This window comes from Panthera leo, chromosome C2, assembly GCF_018350215.1.
Source record: "Panthera leo isolate Ple1 chromosome C2, P.leo_Ple1_pat1.1, whole genome shotgun sequence".
In the NCBI taxonomy this organism is placed as follows: domain Eukaryota; kingdom Metazoa; phylum Chordata; class Mammalia; order Carnivora; family Felidae; genus Panthera; species Panthera leo.
The window spans coordinates 149,376,268-149,399,268 of NC_056687.1; the positions used below are offsets into that span (position 1 = coordinate 149,376,268).

Sequence of the window (23,001 nt, forward strand, 5' to 3'; positions counted from 1 at the left end):
TCAATGAGACTAAAGAGTATCCTTACTTCTCAAGAGTAAGGGGGCAACGGCAGGGCTGTGTGGGCCATAGTGTTTCCTTGGGCGATGTCGTCTGGAATTAACACCATTTATCAGCTTCATGATATTTCCTGCTACCTCTTTAGCTGAATTTGGGCAGGAGTAATACATTAAAATGAAGAAGAACAGGGACTGATGGCCTAGTGTGAAACCTTGTTAAAGACGTCCTAACAATACAGAGGGAGTCTTTTCTCCAGGTGCTTTTAGACAGCACAAAAATAGAAAACATTGCATTATAAGTGGTTTTTGTTTTTTTTAGTTAATTTGTTCTGTGAAAATAAATATTCCCACATATGTTTGACAAATAGTATGCCAGGCAGTAGTTTTTTAAATACAATATAAAGTGAGAACAATTTTCAAAGGCATTATATTGTGTAGATTGAATAAAGGGAAGCACAACTGTAATTTTTAATTGTTTTAAAACAGTATTAGGCAGTCAAGTGTAAGTTTACTTTATTTCTGAATTATGCATGTGTATATATGTATTTGTTACCTCTCCCATAAAGCATATGAGTTGGCCAAGAAGAATGTTTGCAATAAATTCAGTGTTGACAGATAAAATACAAGATGCCAGATGGACATACACCAAAAAAGATTCATTTTTGGGGTGCCTGGGTGGCTCAGTCGGTTAAATGTCTGACTCTTGATTTCAGCTAAAGTCATGATCTCACAGTTTGTGGGATCTAGCCAACGGCACGGAGCCTACTTGGGGTTCTCTCTCGCCCTCCCCCTCTACCCCTCCCCTGCTCACACACACACTCTCTCCCTCTGTCAAATAAATAAATAAACATTTTAAAAAATTCATTGTTCATCTGAAATTCAAACTTAATTGGGTATGCTCTTTTTTGTTTTTAAGGCTGGCAATTCTAAATAAAGTGGAAAACATAAATAACAAAGATGAGATAGAGGGAAGTTTCTATACAAGTATGAGGTCTAACATAATTCCTAAAGTTGGCCCATGGTTTTGGCCTCAAGGATCCTGGTTGCCACACAGAAATGGAAATATAACTATTTATGAGATGTACGTTACTCAGAAAGTGGGACAGGTTGCAGGGGGTGGGTGGCGGGGACAGTTCTTTGAGGGGAGGAAACATTTTCTGTTCTTTGGGTCTGAAGAAACCCTTCTAAATGAGTCTCCTTTAAAGGGAAGGACACTTTCTGATGGGGGTAGGAGTGGTGATATTTACCTTTTATTAAACATTTTATGAGGTAGACAGTGTCTTTCAAAGAGACTTTTTTTATTTAGATGAGGTCCATTGTACCTTTCTTTTTTCTTTTTGTAAACTATGCCTTTGCAGTCATACCCAAGGTCGAGAAGGCTTCTCCCAGCTTTGTCTTCGAAGTTTTATAGTTTTAAGTCTTGTATTTAGGTCTATGAATCGCTTTTTTTTTTTTTAAGAATGAAATGAGTTTCAGAGATTGCTGAGGACCTAGTTTTCTTTCATTGAGTGTGGATGCTCCCCAGTGATCCTGGGCCACCTTAGCACTAGAATTGACCTATGTTGTCAACCATTTTGAGTTAATTTTGGTACAAGGTGAAAGCTATGGATTGAAGTTTATGTTTGGCATATTGTTTGACCATATTGCCGTTGCACTTTTCTGAAAAATCAGTTGACTGTATTTGTGCAGGTCTATTTCTGGGTCTCTGACTTTATGCCAATAGCACTGTTCTATTTAGCTTTATAATAAGTCTTGCAAGCTGGTGATGTTAGTCTTTGAGCTTTTGTTCTCTTTCAAATTTGTTTTGGCCATCCTGTGTCCTTCGCATTTCCATATGAAAATGAGAATCAGCTTGTGAGTGTCTCCCCCCCCCCAAAAAAAAACCCACAAAAAATATCCCCAAACCCCAAAACTATTGAAATTTTGAATGGGATTGCATTGACTGTAGACGAATTTGGAGAGAATGTCCATTTTAACAACGGTGAGTCTTCTGACTCATGAGCAAGGCATATCCTTCCCTTTGTTTTGGTCCTTTTTAATTTCTCTCAGCAGTATTTTGTATTTTCCCATATACGAGTCTTTCATCCTTTATCACATTTATCCTTAGGTATTTCAATTTTTTAGGTGTTATTGTAGGTGGCGTCGTTTCATTCTAATTTTTGATTGTTGCTAACATAGAAAAATTTAGTTGATTTGTATGTTGCACTTGAATCCTGTAACTGTGGTAAACTCATTAATGGGCTCAAGTAGTTTTCTATAGAGAGGATTATGCTTTCTGCCAATCAGGAGTTGTGGTCACTTCACAATCTGGATGCCCCGTTTTTGGGCCTGACTGCTCTGGCCAGCACCTCCCATTCAGTGGTGAATGGAAGTGGTGAGAGCAGACATCCTGTCGTTGTCCAATCTCAGGGTGAAGCATGCCTTTTATCAGGTTGAGGAAGTTTCCTTCCATCTTAGTTGGCTGAAGTTTTGTTAGAAATAGATGTTGAATATTGATAAATATTCTTCCCATTGGGATGATCGTATGGCTTTTCTTTTTTACTAATTAATACGATGTCGTGGGTTGACTGTATCCCTCAAAAAAGATAAGATCAAGTTCTAACTCCCAGTACCTCCAAGCGTGACCTTCTATGGAAATAAGACCATTGCGGTTGTAATTTTTAAAGATGAGGTCATACTGGAGTAGTTTGGGCTCTCTCATCAAATATGACTGCAGTCTTTATAGTAAGATGGCCACACGGAGCCGGGGGCACGTGGGAGAACACAGTGTGACGTGAGAGGCAGCAAGTGGGCATCTGCCACAAGCCAAGGAACATGTGGGGCCACCAGAAGCTGGTGGAGGCAAGAGAGGGTTCATCCCGGAGGCTTCTGGGGAACATGGCCCTGCCAACACATTGATTTTAGACTTCTAGCCTCTGGAACTGTGAGAGAATAAACCTTTGTTGTTTTAATCACCCACTTGGTAGTCCTTTATGATGACAGCCCTAGGAAATTAATACCGATGATATATTACTTGATCGATTGTTTGGAACATTAAACTGACCCTGCATTCCTAGGATACACCCTATTTAGTCAGGGTGCATTATCTTTATTGTTATTCCCTTAATATTTTGTGCAGTTTGACTTGCTATGGTTTGGTTCAGAATTTGTGCATCTGTGTTCATGAGGAAATTGTTTTGTATTTTACTTTTTTATACCTTTTTTCTTTATTTTTGATTATAGTTGACATACAATATAAGTTTCAGGTGTACGACATTGTGATTCAACAACTAGAAACATGAAATAGGACAGTAACAGTGGTTAACATCTGTCACCCTACAAAGTACAGTGTTACAACTGTATTCTGTATGCTGTGTTTTTCAGCCCTGTGACGTAGTTATTTTACAACTGGAAGTTTGTACCTCTTAATCCCCTCAACCTATTCACCCATCCCCTTACCATCTCTCCCCTCTGGCAACTACCAGTTCTCCGTTTTTAGGAGTCTGTTTCTTTTTTGTTGTTTTGTTGTTTGTTCATTTTGTTTTTGAAATCATGATATTTGTCTTTCTCAGTATGACTCATTTCACGTAGCATAATACCCTCTAGATCCATCCATGTTTTCTTCAATGGCAAGATTTTAATCCACTTTTATGACTGAGTAATGTGCCATCGTGTATATGTCCCGCATCTTCTTTCTCCATTTATCCATTGATGGACACCCAGGTTGCTAAACTATCTTGGCTATCGTAAATAATACTGCAATAAATATAGGGGCGCACACATCTTTTAAAATTAGTGTTTTTATTTTTGGTAAATACCAAAACAGTGATATTACTGGATTGTATGGTATTTTTATTTTTAATTTTTTGAGGAATCTCAATAATGTTTTCATAGTGGCTGCGCTGATTTATATTCCCACCAACAGTGCACAAGGGTTCCCTTTTCTCCACATTCTCACCAAAACTTATTTCTTATCTTTGTATTACTGGCCATTCTGACTGGTGTGAGGTGGTATCTCATTGTGGTATTGATTTGTATTTCCCTGATGATTAGTGATGCTGAGTATCTTTTCATGTGTCTGTTGGCCATCTATGGATTTTCTTTGGAAAAAAAATCTGTTCAGGTCCTCTGCCCATGTTTTAATTGAATTGTTTGTGTTTTTACTGTTGAGTTTTAGAAGTTCTTCATATGGGGCACCTGGGTGGCTCAGTCGGTTGGGCGTCCGACTTCAGCTCAGGTCATGATCTTACAGTCCGTGAGTTCGAGCCCCACATTGGGCTCTGTGCTGACCGCTCAGAGCCTGGAGCCTGTTTCAGATTCTGTGTCTCCCTCTCTCTCTGACCCTCCCCTGTTCATGCTCTGTCTCTCTCTGTCTCAAAAATAAATGTTAAAAAAAATTTACAAGTTCTTCATATATTTTAGTTATTAATCCTTTGTCAAATATATCAATTGCATATAGCTTCCCCCGTTCAGTAACTTGCCTTTTTGTTGATGGTTTCTGTTACTGTGCAGAAGTTTTTAGTTTAATGTAGTCCTAATACTTTGTTGTTGTTTCCCTTGCCTGGAAGAGACACATTCAGAAAATACTGCTAAAGCCAATGTCTCTAAGAGTTTTCTTTTAGTTAAGAGTTTTAGGCTTTCAGGTCTCACATTTAGGTCTTCCATCCATTTTTTAAAAATTTTATTTATCTTTGAGAGAGGGACAGAGCGTGCGTGGGCGAGGGGGAGAGAGAGAGGGAGACACAGAATCCAGAGTCGGCTCCAGGCTCTGAGCCGTCAGCACAGAGCCTGATGCGGGGCTCGAACCCACAAACCATGAGATCATGACCTGAGCCAAAGTTGAACGCTTAACTGACTGAACCATTTTAAGTTCATTTTTGTGCATGGTATAAAAGAATAGTCCATGTTCATTTTTTTGTACGTAGCTGTCCAGTTTCCCCACACCATTTATTAGACTCTTTTTCCCCATTGTATACCTCTGCCCCCTCTGTTTTGGATTAATTGACCGTATAAGCATGGGTTTATTTCTGGGCCCTCTGTCCTGTTCCTTTCATCTATGTGTCTGTTTTCGTACTGGTACCACACTGTTTTGATTACTATCGTTACGACATCAGGGAGCAGGATGCCCCTGGCTTCGCTCTTCTTTCTCAATATTCCTTTGGCTCTTCGGGGTCTTTATAATTCCACACAAATTTTAGAGTCAGTCCAGTTCTGTGGAAAATACTGTCGGTGTTTTGGTAGGGACTGCATTGAATGTGTAGATTGTTTTGTGTAGTGTGGAGCTTTCAACAATAATTCTTGTACCATTTTTTTTCCCCACCAGCAACGTGTGAGAGTTCCCGTTTCCCCACGTCCACACCAACACTTGTTATTATCTGTGTTTTTAATTATAGCTGTCCTAGTGTGTGTGAAGTGGTATCTCATGGTGGTTTTGATGTGTATTTCCCTGAGGACTAGTGGTGTTGAGCATCTTTTCCCGTGCTTATTGATGATCTCTATACCTTTATGAAGGAATGTCTATTTTCTTTACCCCTTTTAAAAAGAAGATTTTCGTCTTTCTCTGATTGAACTGTCAGAGTCTTTGTATATTTTGTATATACAAGTCCCTTGTCAGATCGTTAGATTTGGGGGAGCACTTTTCACTTTCTTGATGGTATTATTTGCAGCACAGCATTTTTTAATTTTGGTGAAATCCAATTTATGTCTTGCTTTTGTTGCCTGTGCCTTTGGTGTCAGACCTAGGAAACATTGCCTACCCCGGGGTCACAGAGATTTACTCTTATATTTTCTCCTAAAAGTTGTATATGTTTAGATATTTGATCCACTCTGAGATCGTTTTCATATACGGTGTGAGGTAGGGGTCCAACTTCATTCCTTTGCATGTGGATATTTAGTTTTCTTAGCATCTATTGATAAGACTTTTTTCTCCATTGAATTATCTCAGCTCTCTGGCAGAAAACCAATTTACCGTAAACATAAGGGTTTACTTCTGGGCTGTCAAATCTTTTCCATTAATCTCTATGTATATTCTTATGCCACTTCCACATTAGACGAATTATTACAGCTTTTTAGCAAAATTTGAAACTGAGTAATGTGAACCCTCAGAATTTGTTCTTTTTAAAGATTTTTTTGGCCATTCATGGTCCCTTGCATTTCTGTATGAATTGTAGGATTGGTTTATCAATTTCTGGCAAAAGAAAAAAAAAAAAGCCAGCTGCAGCTTTGCTTTCAATCTGTAGATCAATTAGGGACATATTTCTTCTGAGCAATATTGACTCCTCTGACCCTACAACATGGAATGTCTTTCTATTTATGCAGACTTTCCTTAACTTTTTTCAACAATGTTTCATAGTTTTTGGTGTACAAATCATGTACTTCTTCTAACTTTAGTTCCAAAAAATTCTGTTCTTTTTGATGCTCTCATAAATGGAATTGTTTTCTTAATATCCTTTTCAGATTCTACACACCAGCAGTGTGGATACAATGGATTTTTGGTTATTGATTTTATATTCTACAGCCTTACTGAATTTGTTTATTCCAATAGTTCTTTGCTGAATTCCTCAGGATTTTCTGTGTATCGTGTCATCTGCAAATAGGGTTTTACTTTCTAAATGATTTTTATTTCTTTTCCCTGCCCAATTCCCCTAGCTAGAACTTCCAATATAATGGTGAATAGAAATGGCGAGAACAGACATCTCTGTCTTGTTCATGATCTTAGAGGGAAGGAATTCCCTTTTTACTTAAGTATGGTGTTAGCTGTAGATTTTTCCTAAATATCCTATGTCATTTTGAGAAAGTTCCCTTTTATTCCTAATCTGTTGAGCGTTTTTATTATTAAATAGGGTTTGATTTTGTCAGATGTCTATTCTGTGATTGTTGAGAGGATTGTGTAATTTTTGTCTTTTAACCTATTAGTGTTGCACATAACATTGACTTTCAAATGTTAAACTAGCCTTGCATTCCTAGGATAAATTCTGCTAGGTCATGGTGTTTAATCCTTTTGCTTTTTCTTATGTCTTTTTTTTTTTTCAGTTTTATTGAGATAAAATCGACATACCCAAATCGGTTTTTTTTGTTCTTTTTTTTTTTTTAAATTAAGCGCTCTACCCAATCTGGGGTATGAACTCATGACTCCAAGAGCAGGAGTCACATGTTCTACCAACTGAGGTGGCCAGGCATCCCTGTAATCCTTTTAATACATCGCTGGATACAGCCTGCTAACATTTTGTGGAAGCTTTTTTCACCTCTATTCATGGTTTGTAGTTTGCTTTCTAGGAGAAGTATCTCTGTCTGGTTTTGGAATCCAGATAATACCAGTCACATAGAAGGAGTACGGAGGTGTCACTTTTTCCTTAGCGTTCTGGAAGTGTTGGTGTAGAACTGGTAGTACTTCTTTCTTGAATGTTTGGTAGGTTGACCAGTAAAGCCATTTGGGCCTGGAGTTTTCTTTGTCAGAAGGTCCTTAACCATAAATTCATTTCATCTAATGGACAAACTGCTATCAAGGTTATTTTGTCCTATGAGCTCTAGTTGCTTTGGATTTGTGAGATTTTTATTTATAATGTCCCCTCAACTTAAGGAATCTACTGGTATCCACTTCAGTTGCCCTCCCTGTGCTTAGGCCTGGAAACCTTTTAGGTCTCTAACCTGTGACAAGAGTGGAGCTCCCCTCACTTGTTTTCCATCCTTTGGGCATCACTTTCCTGCTTTGTCTGATGTCTTGTGTCTTAAAGACCATTGTTTCATGTATCTGTCTTCTAGTTTGTTATTGTAGGCAGTCGGGTATATCCTTTCCCTGTTATTCTAGGAAAGATGAGAGGATTTGTATACCTTCAATCTTTGTGTGTGTGGGGGGGCACCGAAAATACCCCACAAACATTATGAGATTTACAATTATCCAAGAAAGAAGCCGTCTCGAAAATGTTGCTTATAAACAGTCTCCAGTTACTTGAACAATGAAGCAAAATTAGCTGGAAAATGAAGAAACGTTAAAGTGGATTGAAATAGAAGTCTGAACACCTGTGCCTATCTCACCAACTACGCACAACCTATGAAAAGAGAAAAAAGATTAAATATATCTTAAAATTTGGGGAGAAAAGAAAGAGATGCTGTTAATGGAAAAGAAATCTTGTGCAATTACTAGATGATAGAAAGCAGATGGGAATGAATTGAAATAGTTAAGAAACCTATTACCCACAACATACATAGGAGAAAACTAACCAGAAGGTAGGAACAGATGCAGAAGCTCTATAAACTCAGAGTGAGGTGAAAAACTGATAGAGGCCCTAAGGCATTTCCCAGGCTAATTGAAGATTAACATTTAGAACAGGCAGACCAATCAGTCTCCCCACCTCATCCATTTTGCTCTGCTTTATTCCAGCATAATAAGTCAAGAACTGCATTATAAAGAGGATGAACTGTCTATCTGAGGTGATTTCTACTATGGGGTTAGGGCCTAGGAAGAAGCATTGTAGAATTTGAGGAAACCATAGAACACAGACAGGGGAAGCCAGTTGAAGAAACAGATATACACAAATGCAGAGGAAATCCATACCATGTGCCTATAATAATCTGCCCGATCTTTCATTCATAAAATAGAAAACCAAAGACTGCTAGACATTTGGGGAAGCGTAACAGCAAGGAGCAGAAAAAACAAGGTAAATAAACAGCACAGAAGGAACAAAGTTGATAGGAAGTGTTATGTTGAATTGTGTTCCCCACAAAAATAATATGTTGAAGTCCCAACTCTTGGTACCCGAGAATTTGCCTTATTTGGAAATAGTGTTGTTCCAGATATAATTAGCTAAGATAAGGTCATTCTCAAGTGGACTGGGCCCCTAATCCAATATGGCTGGTGTCCTTATAAGAAGACAACTATGTGAAGACAGACACGCTGGGAGAATGTCACATGATGACAAAGGCAGAGATTGGAATTATGTAGCTACAAGTGAAGGAATACCAATGATGGCCAGAAGGTATGAAGAAGCAAGGGCACATTCTGCTAGAGGTTTCAGAGTGAGCATGGCCCTGACCTTTGCTTTCAGACCTCTAGCTTCCAGAACTGTGAGACAACAAATTTCCATTGTTTATGCCACCTGTTTGTGGTACTTTGTTATGGTCCCTTAGAAAACTACTGGGAATTGAAGTTCTCTTTTACTCCCATAAAATGAATGTTAAAGTAACCCACAAAAAGGTTTTTAAAAAGAAGCAAATCAAGAATAACAAGAAATAAGAAATATACAGAAGACAAATAATAAAATCACATATTACACTTAAACCCTAATATCTTAATATTTACCTTAAATATAAATGGTCTAAGTGCACCAATTAAAAGACAAAGAGAGCTAGAATGCATAACAAAACATAATCTGACAATATGTTGCCTATAAAAAACTCACTTCAAATATAATATAGGCAGGTTAAAAGTAAAAGTTTGAGAAGTATGTACCATGTAAATATTAATTTAAAAAAAGCAGGACTGGCTGTCTTAATATCAAATAAAGTAGACTTCTGAGTAAGAAAAATTACTAGAAGGACGCCTGGGTGGCTCAATTGGTTAAGCATCTGACTTGATTTTGGTCCAGGCCATGATCTCATGGCTGTGGGATCAAGCCCCACATCAGACTCCATGCTGAAGTGGAGCCTGCTTGGAATTCTCTCTCTTCCCTTCTCTCTCTCTACCTCTCCCCCATTTGAGCTCTCTCTCTCTCTTTCAAAACAAACAAACAAACAAACAAACATTTTAAAAAAGAAAAATTACTAGAGACAGGGATATTGCATAATGAGAAAAAGGGCAGTCCCACTGAGGTGACAACCATTTTAAATGTGTATAAAATAGGACCTCAAAATACATGAAGCAGAAAAATAATAGAGCTTAAGATAATAAAAGAATACATTGATTCAAGACTGTAGTGGATTTCAAAACTCCAGTCTCCAGCAATTAATGGAGGAACTAGACAGGAAATCATCAAGAATACAGAAAAATGGAACAACACAATCAACCAACAGGATATGATTGGCACATATAGAACACCCTACCCAACAACAGCAGAATACATCGTTTTTACAAGTACCCATGGAACACTCACAGACCCTGGGCCATAAAATAAACCTAAACAAATGTAAAATAAATTAAGCTAACACAGAATGGGTTCTCTGGCCACAGTGTAATCAAACTAGAAGTCCATAATTAAAAGACCATAGGAAAATTTCCAACACTTGAAAAGAAAATACACTTTAAATAATTCATGGGTCTAAAAGGAGGTTGCAAGGGAAATTTTTTAAATGCATAGAACTGAATGAAAAAGAAAAGCTTTCAAAATATGTAGGATGCAGCTAAAGCCCCACTGAGAGGAAAATTTATAGTAACAAAAGCTTACATTAGAAAAGGAGAAAGATCTTAAGTCAACAATCTGAGTTTGTACCTCCAGAAACTAGGAAAAGAACAGCATAATGAACTGAAAGCAAGCAAAAAGGAAGAAATAATAAGGATTAAACCAGAAAGTAGTAAAGTTAAAAGCACGAAAACAATACAAAAAAAAAAAAATCAATGAAACAAAAACCTGACACTTAAAATAAAATCAACAAAATTGAAAAATCTTTAGCAAACTGACAAAAATTAAAAAAAGACAAAATTACCTATATGAGGAATGAAACAGGAAATATTAGTATAGATCCACAGCCATTAAAAGGATAATAGCAGAATATTCTGAATAATTTTATGCTCATAAATTCAATAACTAGAAGAAATGGACAGATTGTCTAAAATGTACTGAAACTTAACTAAGATAAACCCCTTAATAGTCCTATAATCACTAAAGAAATTGAATTTGTAATTTAAAACTTCCTAAGAAGCAATCTCCTGGCCTAGATGATTTCACTGGCGAATTCTATCAAACATTTAAAGAATTTTTAATCCCAATTTTAAGAGGAGTTTTATGAAGATTATGTTACCTTGACACTAAACTAAAAAAAAAAAAAACCTACAAAAACAAAATGAAACCATAAAAACAAAAAATAACCCAAACTTATTATATCTCTTTTAATCTTAGGTATAACCAGTTTCAACAAAATATTAGCAAACTGGATGTACCAATTTATAAAAAGAATTAATACTATGACCAAGCAAGATTTATTGCATTTACAAAGGTTATTCCATGTTCAGAAATCAGTGTATTCTACCATATAAACAAGCTAAAGAAGAAATATCACATGATCGTATCAATTATTACAAAAAAAAGGTATTTGGCAAAATCCAGTACCCATGATCAAAGTTCTCATCAAACTAGAATTAGAGGGGGAACTTCCTCAACCTACAGCTATCATCATACTTAATGGTGAAAGACGGAATCCTTTTTCCCTACAATTGATAACAAAGCTAGGGTGTCAGTCTGCTCCCCCTATTTTTATTCACCATAGTGCTGGAAGTTCTAGCCAGTGCACTAGGACAAGAAAAATAAATAAATAAAAGCATACTATTGGGAAGGGAGGAGCTAAAACTATCCTATTTGCACGTGACACAATGTAGAAAATTCAAAGGGATCTATAAAAACACTCTTAGAATTAATAAGTGAGTTCAGCAAGGTTGTAGAATCCAAGATCAACAAACAAATTCAGTTGTATTTCTATACTGGTAATGAACATGTGGAAATATTAAAATCACTATTTATAGTTTGCAAAAAAAAAATTAAATGCTGACATATAAATATGACAAAACATGTATATCCTCAACATTACAAAATTGTTGTGAAAGAAATCAAAGAAGACATGCATAAATGGGGAGATACCACATATACCTGCATTGGAAGACTCAACAGACTAAAAATGTCAATTCTCCCTCATTTTTTGGAGCATTTTAAGGCAATTCCTGCTAAAATTGCAGTGAAGTTTTTAATAAATAGACAAGCCTATTCTAAAATTTATATAGAAAAACATGGGGTGCCTGGGTGGCCATTCATCCAGGTTGAGTGTCCAACTCTTGGTTTTGTCTCAGGTCATGATCTCATGGTTCATCAGTTCAAGCCCCACATCGGGCTCCACACTGACAGTGGGGAGGCTGCTCAGGGTTCTCTCTCTTTCTCTCTCCTTCTCTGCTCCTCCCCTGCTCGCTCTCTCTCTCTCTCTCTCTCTCAAAATTAAAAAAAAAAAAAGTAAAATGTATATAGAAAAACAATAAGCCGTAGGATAGCAAAAATAATTTGAAAAAAAATTGGAGTTAGAGAAAACACTCTACCTGGTGTTGATGTATTATTTAGCTACAGTAACAAGACAGTGTGTTATTGGGGGAGAGATAGACACCTAGATCAATGGAACAGAATAAAGAACTCAGAGATAAGCTCACACAAATATGCCCAGCTGACTTTTTAACAAAAGATGTGAAAACAATTCAATGGAGGAACAAATCTTTAAGAACGATGCTGGAGCAGTTGTACAGTTGGTGGCAACAATGAATGCATGAATGAATGAATGAATGAATGAATGAATGAATGAATGGAAGAACCTCTACCTAAACCTCATAGTTTATACAAAAAATTAATTTAAATGTAGATTTCAAACCTTTCAGGAGAAAATCTTCAGGACTGAGGGCTAGACAAAGAGTTTTTCAAGTAATTGACACAAAAAGCACAATCTCAAGGAAATAAAACCACAAGTTGGAGGAATCAAAATTAAAATTTTCTTTCTGCAAATGAGTGAGGTGCATGAAAAGACAAGCTACAAACTGGGAAATTGGTTGAAATATGTATGAAATCTCTCTGTATTTTTTCTTACAGCTGCATACGAACCTACAAATCTCTCAAAATAAAGGATTAATTCCCATGCAAAAGAATGAAGTTGAACCCCCGATAACACCATATACAAAATTCACTCAAAATGGATCAAAGACCTAAATGTAAAAGTTAAAACTATAATATTCTTACAAGAAAAAATAAATGTAAGAGCTACAACTATAAAAATTGTTAGATGCATTTCTCAGGACATTGGAATAAGTAATGGTTTCTTAGGTATGATGCCAAAATCACAAAGAATAAAAAAATAGATGAATTTGGATTCATCAAAATTAAAAAAAAATATTTTGTGCTCTAAAGGATACTATCAAGAAGATGAAAAGACAACCCACAGAATAGGAAAAACATTGTTTAATCTAAAGGAGTTGTATTTAAAATATATATACTTAGTCTCTATCATAAAATGGCAGATCCCATGTCAAAGATGGGAAAAGGATCTGAACAGATATTTCTCCAGAGAAGATGTACGAATGGCCAATAAGCCCATGAAAAGATGCTCCACATCATTAGTCATTAAGGAAGTACAAGTGAAAACCGCAATGGGTTACCACTCTACACCTACGGGGAAGGCTGATATTAAAAATACAGATAATAGCAAGTGTTGGTGAGGACGTAGCGAAACTGGAACACTCCTGCATTGCTGGTGCTCATGGCAGCTTCAGAAAACAGTCTGGAAGTTCCCCGAAAGGTTTAAGCATGGAGTTCTCCTATGACCCCGCAGTCACTTCTAGGTATTCACCCAAGAGAAATGAAAACCCTGTGTCTGCGTAAAAACTTACACGCAAATGTTCACAACAGTATTCTTCATAACAGCCAGAAAGTGAAAACAACTCAAATGTCCATCAACTGATGAATGGATAAACAAAATGGGGTACATCCACGCAACAGGATATTTTTATAAATAAAAAGAAATGCAATTCTGATACATGCTGCAGCAGGGATGAATCTTGAAAACATTACAGTAGGTGAGAGAAGCCAGTCACAAAGGATCACATTCTGTGCGATTTCATGTATCTGAAATGTTCAGAGGAGATAAATCCGGAGAGACAGAAAGCGGATTAGCACTGCGCAGGGGCACTAGGCAGTGGGGAGGAGGAGAGGAGGGCGGGGTGACTGCCACATGGTATAGGGTTTATTTTGGGGGTAATGGAAAAATTCTAAAGTTGACTATGGTGATGGTGGCACAATATACTAAAAATCCCTGGATTGTACATGTTAAATGAACTACACGGCCCGGGAATTATATCTCAAGCTCTCACAAATAAAATAAAACTTTAAAAATGAAAAGGTTATACTTCTTTGGAGTATGATTGTTATTTCATATTATGCCTTTCAATGCATAACAGAAACAGTGCTTTCTGTCCCACCTGTTCAGTCAATAATTCAGACACAGACAAATTCAGAATGTTCCTAAATATCTTCTAGGAAGTAGATTTTTCCTAAACAAGTTGGTAAACAAACAACAGTGTGTGGGCAGTGCTTCTGAAAACCCAAGCTGTCTCCATTTCTGAAGACACACAACGCTGTATGTATATACTCACATATTAGGAGTGCATTTAAATTTTTGTTGGTCCTCTGCTTGTTACTGGCAGTCTTTATTACGGTTTAAAGAGAGGACCGTGAGACTTTCTTCTGATTTGGTGCTATTAGCCTTGAGTTACTGTATGCATTTAGAAAAAGACACTAAAAAAAAAAAAAAAATTCAATTAGTCAATCTGTACACTCACTCAGACTGATGTTCTCCCAATGAAGCCAAATTTTCCTGTGTTTCTTGAGGAATACCAACTGACTTTGATTAACTGACAGAGTCCTGTTGGTTAATTTGCAGCTTCCAAGCGAGGATCCTGAAATTTTTGAAGTTTCATCCAAGTGTCTGTCTATGCTGGTTCAGCTCTATGGAGGGGAAAACCCAGACAGCCTGTGTCCTGAAAATGCAGAGAACTTTGCTGATGTACTGACGTCTAAGGAGGACCCAAAAGAGCGGAAGCTTCTGTTGAAGATTCTCCGAAGAATGGTGAGTCCACACAGAAACTGGGGCCGGGGTTGATGGCTGCAGTGGCATCTGATGCAGACAGTGGTCATTTTCCTGGACCTGATGTCAGTAAAAGAATTCCCACTTACCTTTCTCTGCGGTCACCTCTTGTCAACGTTGATCACATTCTGCCTGTCTATCTGCATACATATATATATTGTTTTCTGAACTATTGATAAGAATGAGTTAGAGACGTTGTGCCTTCTCCCCCCTTAAGGCATTAAATACACATTTTCTAACAAAATGAATGTTCTTTTAACCACGGTACTCAAAATCAAGAAATTTAACATTGATACAGTTCTTTTACTGTTGTACTGTCCATATTCCAATTCTTGTCAGTTGCCCCAATAATGCCTTTTATATAGCTTTTTTTTTTTTTCCTGGCATAAGATCCAGTCCAGAATCACATATGTCGGTAGACATTTGTCTTTAATCTGGAATAGACCCGCAGCCTTTCTTTATGTTCCATGACATTTTTTTAACTTTATTTTTTTATTTTGAGAGAGAGAGAAAGCACAAGATGGGGAGAGGCAGAGATAAAGGGAGAGAGAGAGAATCCAAAGCAGGCTCTGCACTGTCAGCGTGGAGCCCGATGTGGGACTTGAACCCATGAACCATGAGATCATGACCTGAGCCAAAATCACAAGCTGGATGCTTAACTAACGGAGCCACCCGGGGGCCCCTGTGTGACATTTTTGAAGAGTATAGGCTGGGTATTTTGTAGACTTATCCAGTTTGGGTCTGTGTGATGTTTTCCGATGACTAGATTCAGGAAAACCCCAGAAGGGTTATCGTGCCTTTCTCATTTCCCCCCATCTCAAGGCTCATGATCTCTATTTGCCCCTTCACTGGTGATGCTGATTTTGGTCACTGGGTTTAGTCAATGGTAGCCATTATTTTTAATGTAAAGGTTTAAGATGGGGATTTTCTAACATCCAGCATTTCTAACTCCTGGTATTCTACCTTAAGGAAAAATTTCCTTTTTGCCCCATTTGTTTTGTTTTCTATTTTACAAGTGTATATAGCTGATGTTTGTTTGGAAATACTTTTGACGACTGACTCCTTTTCTTTTTACGGTAAATATTCTGCTGGTTGGGAAAGCCGTTATATATAGTAGCTCTTGTTGAAATTAAGGATGGAGTGGAGGCCTTCTTCATCTGTGTCATGTTCTGGCTTGTCAATCTGTGTTCACCTCTAGACCCACTTATCTTGAGGGGTCCATTGGGAGTGAAGTCTGTGGATGCTACAGAGACTTAGGTTCAAGACAACTTCTGTGCCATTCGATAGGTAGCTGTAGTGAATGACCCAGCCGAATCTGCAGGGCACGTTATGGGTGACAGATTAGAAGGGAGGTAGACATTTACCCTAAGATTATTTCTTTACCGTTTCTGACACGGCCAGTTAGATTCCGTCTGTGGAAGAAAAGTGGAATCTGAGTGACTTTGACCATGTATGTGAAAACAGAAGTCATTTCTGGTGCTGTTCTTACTTTTTCTTTTTTAATTGTGGTAAATATATGTGATACATATGTATCTATAAAACATAAAATTCACCATCTCAACCAGTTCGGTTGCACCGTTCAGTGGTGTAATGTGCATCCCAGTTTCTGTCTCTGTCTATTCCAGGTCCCTTATATGATACGAGCAAAATCCTACAGTGTTTGCCCTTTGATGTCTGGCTCATTTCACTTCGTGTGTAATGTCCTCAGGGTTCGTCCACGTTGTAGCCTGCGTCAGAATTTCCTTCCTTTTTAAAGCTGAGTAATGTTCTGTTTTGTATATAGACCCCATTTTGTTTATCTTTTCATCTGTTGATGGACATGTGGGTTGTTTCCACCTTTTCTGCCCCATTTATTTCTTGCCTTTTTCTATTATCAAGATAGACTCATGGATTTTTCTTTTATTCAGTTTGTTGTAATCTGCTTCCTATGATCTGGCCAGTGGGAACCTCTTCTGGATGTCTGCTGTGCCTTTCGACAAGCCCCCATCACTTTTTTTGAGCACTTTCATTTTTTTTTTTTTGTAGTAACATATGTATTCTTTTTTTTTTTTAATTGAAGCATCGATGGACAATGTTATTACTTTCAGGCGTGCAGCACAGTGGGTGACTCAACAATTCTCTGCATCACACATGGTTCACCAGGATAAGTGTAGTTATCTGTCACCATACAAAGTTATTATAGTATTATTGGCTATATTCCCTGTGCTGTACTTTTCATTTCTGTGACGTATTTTTATTTATTTATTTATTTATTTGATTTTTTTATTTTTATTTTTATTTTTTTGCAACGTATCCACTTCATTTCTGGTGCAGAGAAAGACAGACGTATTTATTTTATAAATGGAAGTTGGTCCGTCTTGATTATCTTTACCTATCGCGCCCATCCACCATCCCCTTCCCTCAGGCAACCACCGGGTTGTTCCCTGTGTTGATGAGTCTGTTTCTGTTTTTGTTTGTTTTGTGTCATAGATTCCACATATAAGTAAAATCATGTGGTATTCTTCTTTCTCTGTCTGACTTACTTTGCTTAACATAATACTCTCTAGGTCCATCCATGCTGTTGTAAATGGCAAGATTTCATTCTTTTTTATGGTGGAATAATATTCCATTATGTGTATATATTATATATATTTCATTGTAGATATATATAGTGTATATACATGTATATGCACACACAAAGACACATGCACAGGCATACCCACACACATACACACACACATACATACACACACACACACATTTCTCCTTTATCTATTCATCTGTCAATGGATACTTAGGTTGCTTCCATATCTTGGCTATTATAAATAATGCTGCAATAAACATAGGGGTGCATGTATCTTTTTCAAATAAGTGTTTTCATTTTCTTTGGTTAAATACCCAGCAGTGGAATTACCTGGAATTACCTTCCCCAGGAATTACCAGACCTCTACACTGTTTTCCATAGTGGCTGCACCAATTTACATCCACACCAGTAGAGCACAAGGGTTTCCTTTTCTCTTCATCCTCACCAAAACTTGTTATTTTCTTTTTGATTCTAGCCATTGTGACAGATGTGAGATGATCTTTCATTGTGATTTGACTTGCATTTTCCTGCCGAGTAGTGATGTAGAGCATCTTTCCATATGTCTATTGGCCATCTGTATGTCTTCCTTGGGAAAATGTCCGTTCAGGTCCTTTGCCCATTTTTTAATCCAATTGTTTGAGTTGTATGAGGTCTTTATGTATTTTGGTTATTAACCTCTTATGGAATATATCATTTCCAAATATCTTCTGTCTTTTGGTAGATTCTCTTTATGTTTTTTGTTGATTGTTTCCTTTGCTGTGCAGAAGCTTTTTAGTTTGACGTAGTCCTAATAGTTTATTTTTGCTTTTGTTTCCCTTGCCTGAGGAGACATATCTAGAAAAAGATTTCCATGGCTGATGTCAGAGACATTATTACCTGTGCTCTCTTCTAAGATTTTAATGGTTTCAGGTCTCACATGTAGGTCTATGATCCATTTTGAGTTTATTTTTGTGCGTGAAGATACCATTGTATCTTCATCGTGTTATAGTGCCTGACCCGTAAAGGATTCTCAGCAGATGTTTATAGTTCTGTACTCGTCCCTGTGTTAAGAACTTTTGGTACATTGTCTCATTTAACAGAAGCCCTAGAAACCAGCCCCAGGGATCACTCCCGTTTTACACGTTAAAAACTAAGACTCAGAGAACTTGAGTAATAATGTCCCCATGGCCACCAACTAGGAGATGGCCGAGCTCCCATCAGCCCCAGTTGGATTGCTCCTTGCCCGTGCCCTTTCCAAGCCTCCCTGCCACTGCTCTGCCCAGTACTGGCATGGACTCTGTGGGCGTTCGTCAAGCTGACTTTGACCAAATTTTGATCTAGAAAGCACCTGAGAGATTTATGCTTTCATTCATAGAACAATAAGTAATAAAATTCTTCCTACGTGCAAGCAGGGCACCGAGGATACTAAGATAGTAAAACATTTTCCTGCTCCCTATTCTCAAGGGTCTCTAACTAGAGAGATAGAAAAACACCCAGCTTCATTGCAATGCAGTCAGCGCTGCAGTGGAGAGGGCAGCAAAGTTCCACAGGGACCATCCCTTTAGGGATGAAGTTGGCAAGGACATGATGTTCGAGCTGAATGTAGAGGAATGTGTTCGTCATCCACACATGGAAAGAAAGAAGCACATCCTGAGCACAGAATCTGAAATTTATGAAGTTAGAATGGGAGACATAAGAAAAGGGCCAGGAAAGACCAGACAGTTCCAGGAGCAATTTTAGTAGAATTTGGAGTTTAGACACTATTTGTTGGAAGTAGGAAATTCTGGCCTCTGAAACAAAAGGGCACTGACAGCATCTAATTGAATTACAGTGATCTGAACTGGGAAATAAAGCTTTATCATAGTAGCTGGCATATAATAGATATTTAATAAGTAAGTATCCACTGAGCCGAGTAAGAAATGTCTATAAAATCTCTGCCTTTGTTATTGGCAGATTTTAGCTTTTGCTGTTCAGTGTGTATTGTGAGCTCATTTTAGTGCTTTATAGGTGCATGGGTCAGACTGAGAGGGACCTCAGAAGGCATTTAGTTAGCCCAGAGTCTGATGTTCCAGTCTCCTCCATGGTATCCCTGCCAAGTTTCTGAGGAGTGGATGAGGTTGTATAGACGGACGCGTAGAGGACAGGAACTCAAAAGATAGAGGATTGTAAGCAAAGATTCCTTGTGGCTTTATGGAGGCCAGTGTCTCAGGCTCACCTCAGCTCACAATACTGAAGGAACCAGATTTGACAGAGAAGCAGGGATCATTCTAGGCTTACTACCTGGTGTCAGTATTTGGATTAAGGAGGCCTGACTGGTGTAGCCTCCTGACTGTAAGAAGTTAAGAGGGAAAAGAAGCTCCCTAGGACCTTCCTCCAAGGACATTCACTAAGGCACACTCCCTCTAGGAACACTTCCCTGTGCCGTGGGGCTACCACGGCATGACAGAGGAGTACCCTCTCTTCTCTGAAGCCAGGTGACCTTGCTGGTTTCATCCGGAGAGGGTGGCCTCCAAAATACATGTGGCCGCATAGTTCACAAGACCAGGGAAGGAGCATGTCTGCGACCAGTAAACCACGGTCTTCAGAGAGCTGTCCTGGGGAATAATGTGCCACTTTCTTCCCAATGAGTCACACAAAAGGCCTGAGTTCTTGAAATATCTGTTTATGGTCCCAAGCCTGGGACAATTACTTCCTAAAACCACAATTTTCAGTAACCCATTCAAGATAGAGAATGTTTAATTCGTGCTAATGGAGTTGGGATATGTTCTGCCCCTGGGGTGCTCTTCCTTATTTAGGCTGTATTTAGAACATCCAGAAGATGTTGAATAAACCTAAGAATTTAATTATCTATTGCAATTTACCAGAAAGTTGGGAGGTGTCGTAATTATACTTTGTGTTTTAGCTTTAAAAATATGATGGACTCCTTCAAGCCACTCCCATGTTTACCTACCCCTTAAACGTGATATCAATGGGAGTTTTCCCAGGGTAATGATTATAGATTAGCGACTTGTCTCTTAATTAAAGCTAGCTTATTTCAACACCCAAAATATTGACTACTCATAAACTGCCACAGACTTGTTCTATAAAACTGGCTTAAGGGTAGACGACTACTTTATGAAAGCAGAGAAGTGATCCGTTGGAGGGTGATTGAGACCTGCTTGATGTATCTGACTCCTGTCACCTGCCTACCTGTCTACCTGGTGTGGCAGAGGTGACAGGAGTGCAACTTGGGAGTGCTCTATGAAGATGCTTAGTGTTAAAGATTATTACAAATATCTACGCCTTGGAGCCCCTTTTACCCTACAGCTTTCAGAAAACCTCCCTATGCTATCATTTTCCTTCCAGATTCTCATGCATGTCCCCTGGTCCTTTCATTCCGCCCTGAGAAGAGAGCTGCTCTGTCACCAAAAATCAGCGTGACCACATTTCTTCATGTGCAGAGGCTTTAAGGCTTCGAGGAGAGCACATAGGAAACTGGAAATTCTGCAGCCATTCTTTTTCTATTGTAGGAGTAGGATGAGCTGGAGATTTAGGATCAGAAAGGACCTCATTTTTTTTTTAAGTTTATTTATTTATTTTGAGAGAAAGAGAAACAGACAGTGGGGGAAGGGGAAGAGAGAGAGAGAGAGAGAGAGAGAGAGTCCCAAGCTAATAGCGCAGAGCTGGATGAGGGGCTCAAACTCAAAAACTGCGAAATCATGACCTGAGCCAAAACCAAGAGTCAGTTGCTCAACCAACTCAGCCACCCAGGTGCCCCAAAGAGGGACCTAATTTCTATTAGAAAAGTAAAGAAATGCTTCTTGAGGTATAACAAAAAGGCAAAATGATTCCTGTCTCCCTCCTAGCTTATTTTTCTCATGATAAGATCTTCTGTTCTTGCCTTATTTTCTTTAAGGAAAAAGGGAGATTGGTGTGAAACCAATGAAATTTTCAAGAGAAACACAATGCACCCAAATGAGTAGAAAGTAAATGTAATCATTTTTTTGTGAAATCTGGTCACTTAAGAAGGTTGTTCTGAAACTCTGAGAGAGGCTCTTCCAAGGGGGATCTTTCTCTGAATTCACACACATCCATTTGTAGTTACACTGGATAAAGCATTCTCCACCAGTGATCGCCATATGGTTGCAAAGTAATTGGGAACTCTATGAATGACTGAATTTTCTGTTTCCAACAAAGAAAAGAAATGTCTTGCCTAGAATTTTTTTTAAGTTTATTTATTTATTTTTGAGGTGGGGAGGAGTTGAGGGACAGAGAGAAAGAATCCCAAGCAGACTCTGCACTGTCACTGTGGAGCCCAACATGGGTCTCGAACTCACAAACCTTGAGGTCACGACCTGAGCCGAAATCAAGAATCGACATTTAACCGACTCAGCTACCCAGGCACCACGCCTAGAATTTTTACTTAATTCCCTGAGGAAGCCTTCCTGAACTTTTAAGAAAGACGGACCCAGGAAGCAAGTGGCCAGTGGAATAGAGTCCTCGATAGCCAGTCCCTCTCAGGGTGGAGACATCTGTCTTGCTGAGGGGACATGTGGCTCTTTGCCATAGATTTCTTCAGGATGTGCACGTAACACAGGAAGCTTCCTTAAAATCCACTTTGTTTTTTTTTTTTTGTTTGTTTTTTTTTTTTTTTTGGTATATAAACAAAATTTGTTTTTATTTGCTTTGACTTCAATCCATATTTACTTGAAGGAATGAATGGAATGGTAGACGGATGGATGGATGAATAAACACAGGGACACATGGATGGATGAAACAGGTTTGACTGCTGTTCCTGTAAATATGTGTATTATATATTCTGTCTTAGTTCAGATTACTACAACAAATGTTCATAGACAGGGTGTCTTAAACAACAAACATTTCTCATACTTCTGAAGAGAGGGAAGTCCAAGATCAAGGTGCCAGTGTATCCGGTGTCTGGTCTTAAAATCCACTTTGAACATGACTCATCTTGTCCCACGTTTCCTACATGCACCTGCTCCCTCCTTCCCTTCCCATGTAGAGGCTCCTCAGGACTAAGCTGGTCACCTTCCCGGCTTCTTTCCCAGTCTGATGTGTGTGGCCCCTGGGCACCATAATTTTCCTTCTGTTTTGACTTTTCTTCAAGAGGTCCAGCACCCCTACTCACTTCCTCAGATTCTTCTAGAGAGAAAGGAAAAAAAAAAAAAAAAGAATTGTTCCTTACTTTCTCTAAAGAGATTGCCATTGACAATACTTCTACCCACCTTTTTATTACAAAAGTTTCAAAACCACAGAAAAGATAAAAGAACTCATGTAATCAAGAATTATCAGAATTGTTACCATTTTACCATCCTTTCTATTTCTGTGTGTCTGTGTTTTCTGAATTATGCAAATATGAAAGCATCATGACACTTGGCCCCTAGCTACAACATTATCACACCCACGAAAATAACAACTTGTTAATATTAGTAATGTCCAGTTCATATTTGATTTTCCTAGGTGTAAAACAATGGCTTTTGTACCTCTTTTTCAGAACCATATTCTAGTCAAGGCTCACATACTGAATTTAATTGTGTTCTTAGTCTCTCTTTCTCTCTCTCTCTCCCTTTTTTTTTCCAAGTAATCTCCACCCTCAACATGGCGCTCAAACTCGCAACCCTGAGATCAAGAGTCACGTGCTCTTCTAACGGAGCCGGCCAGGCACC

The 23,001-nt window shown here is 38.3% G+C and overlaps 1 protein-coding gene across 9 annotated transcripts in view; it reads left to right on the plus strand.

Annotated features, from left to right (window-relative positions):
• Positions 1–23,001, plus strand: part of ULK4 (unc-51 like kinase 4) — a 570,273-nt gene that overhangs the window by 437,474 nt on the left and 109,798 nt on the right. For 8 of the 9 annotated variants that reach the window (XR_006206962.1, XM_042954274.1, XM_042954279.1 and 5 more), the window contains one exon: positions 14,590–14,775. The exons of the other annotated variant lie outside the window; for it this stretch is intronic. Coding sequence is in view for 7 of the 8 variants with exons in the window: in XM_042954274.1 (XP_042810208.1) it covers positions 14,590–14,775 (186 nt within the window). In the remaining variant the exon portion in view is untranslated. The remainder of the gene's footprint in view (positions 1–14,589; positions 14,776–23,001) is intronic. 9 annotated transcript variants of the gene reach the window in all.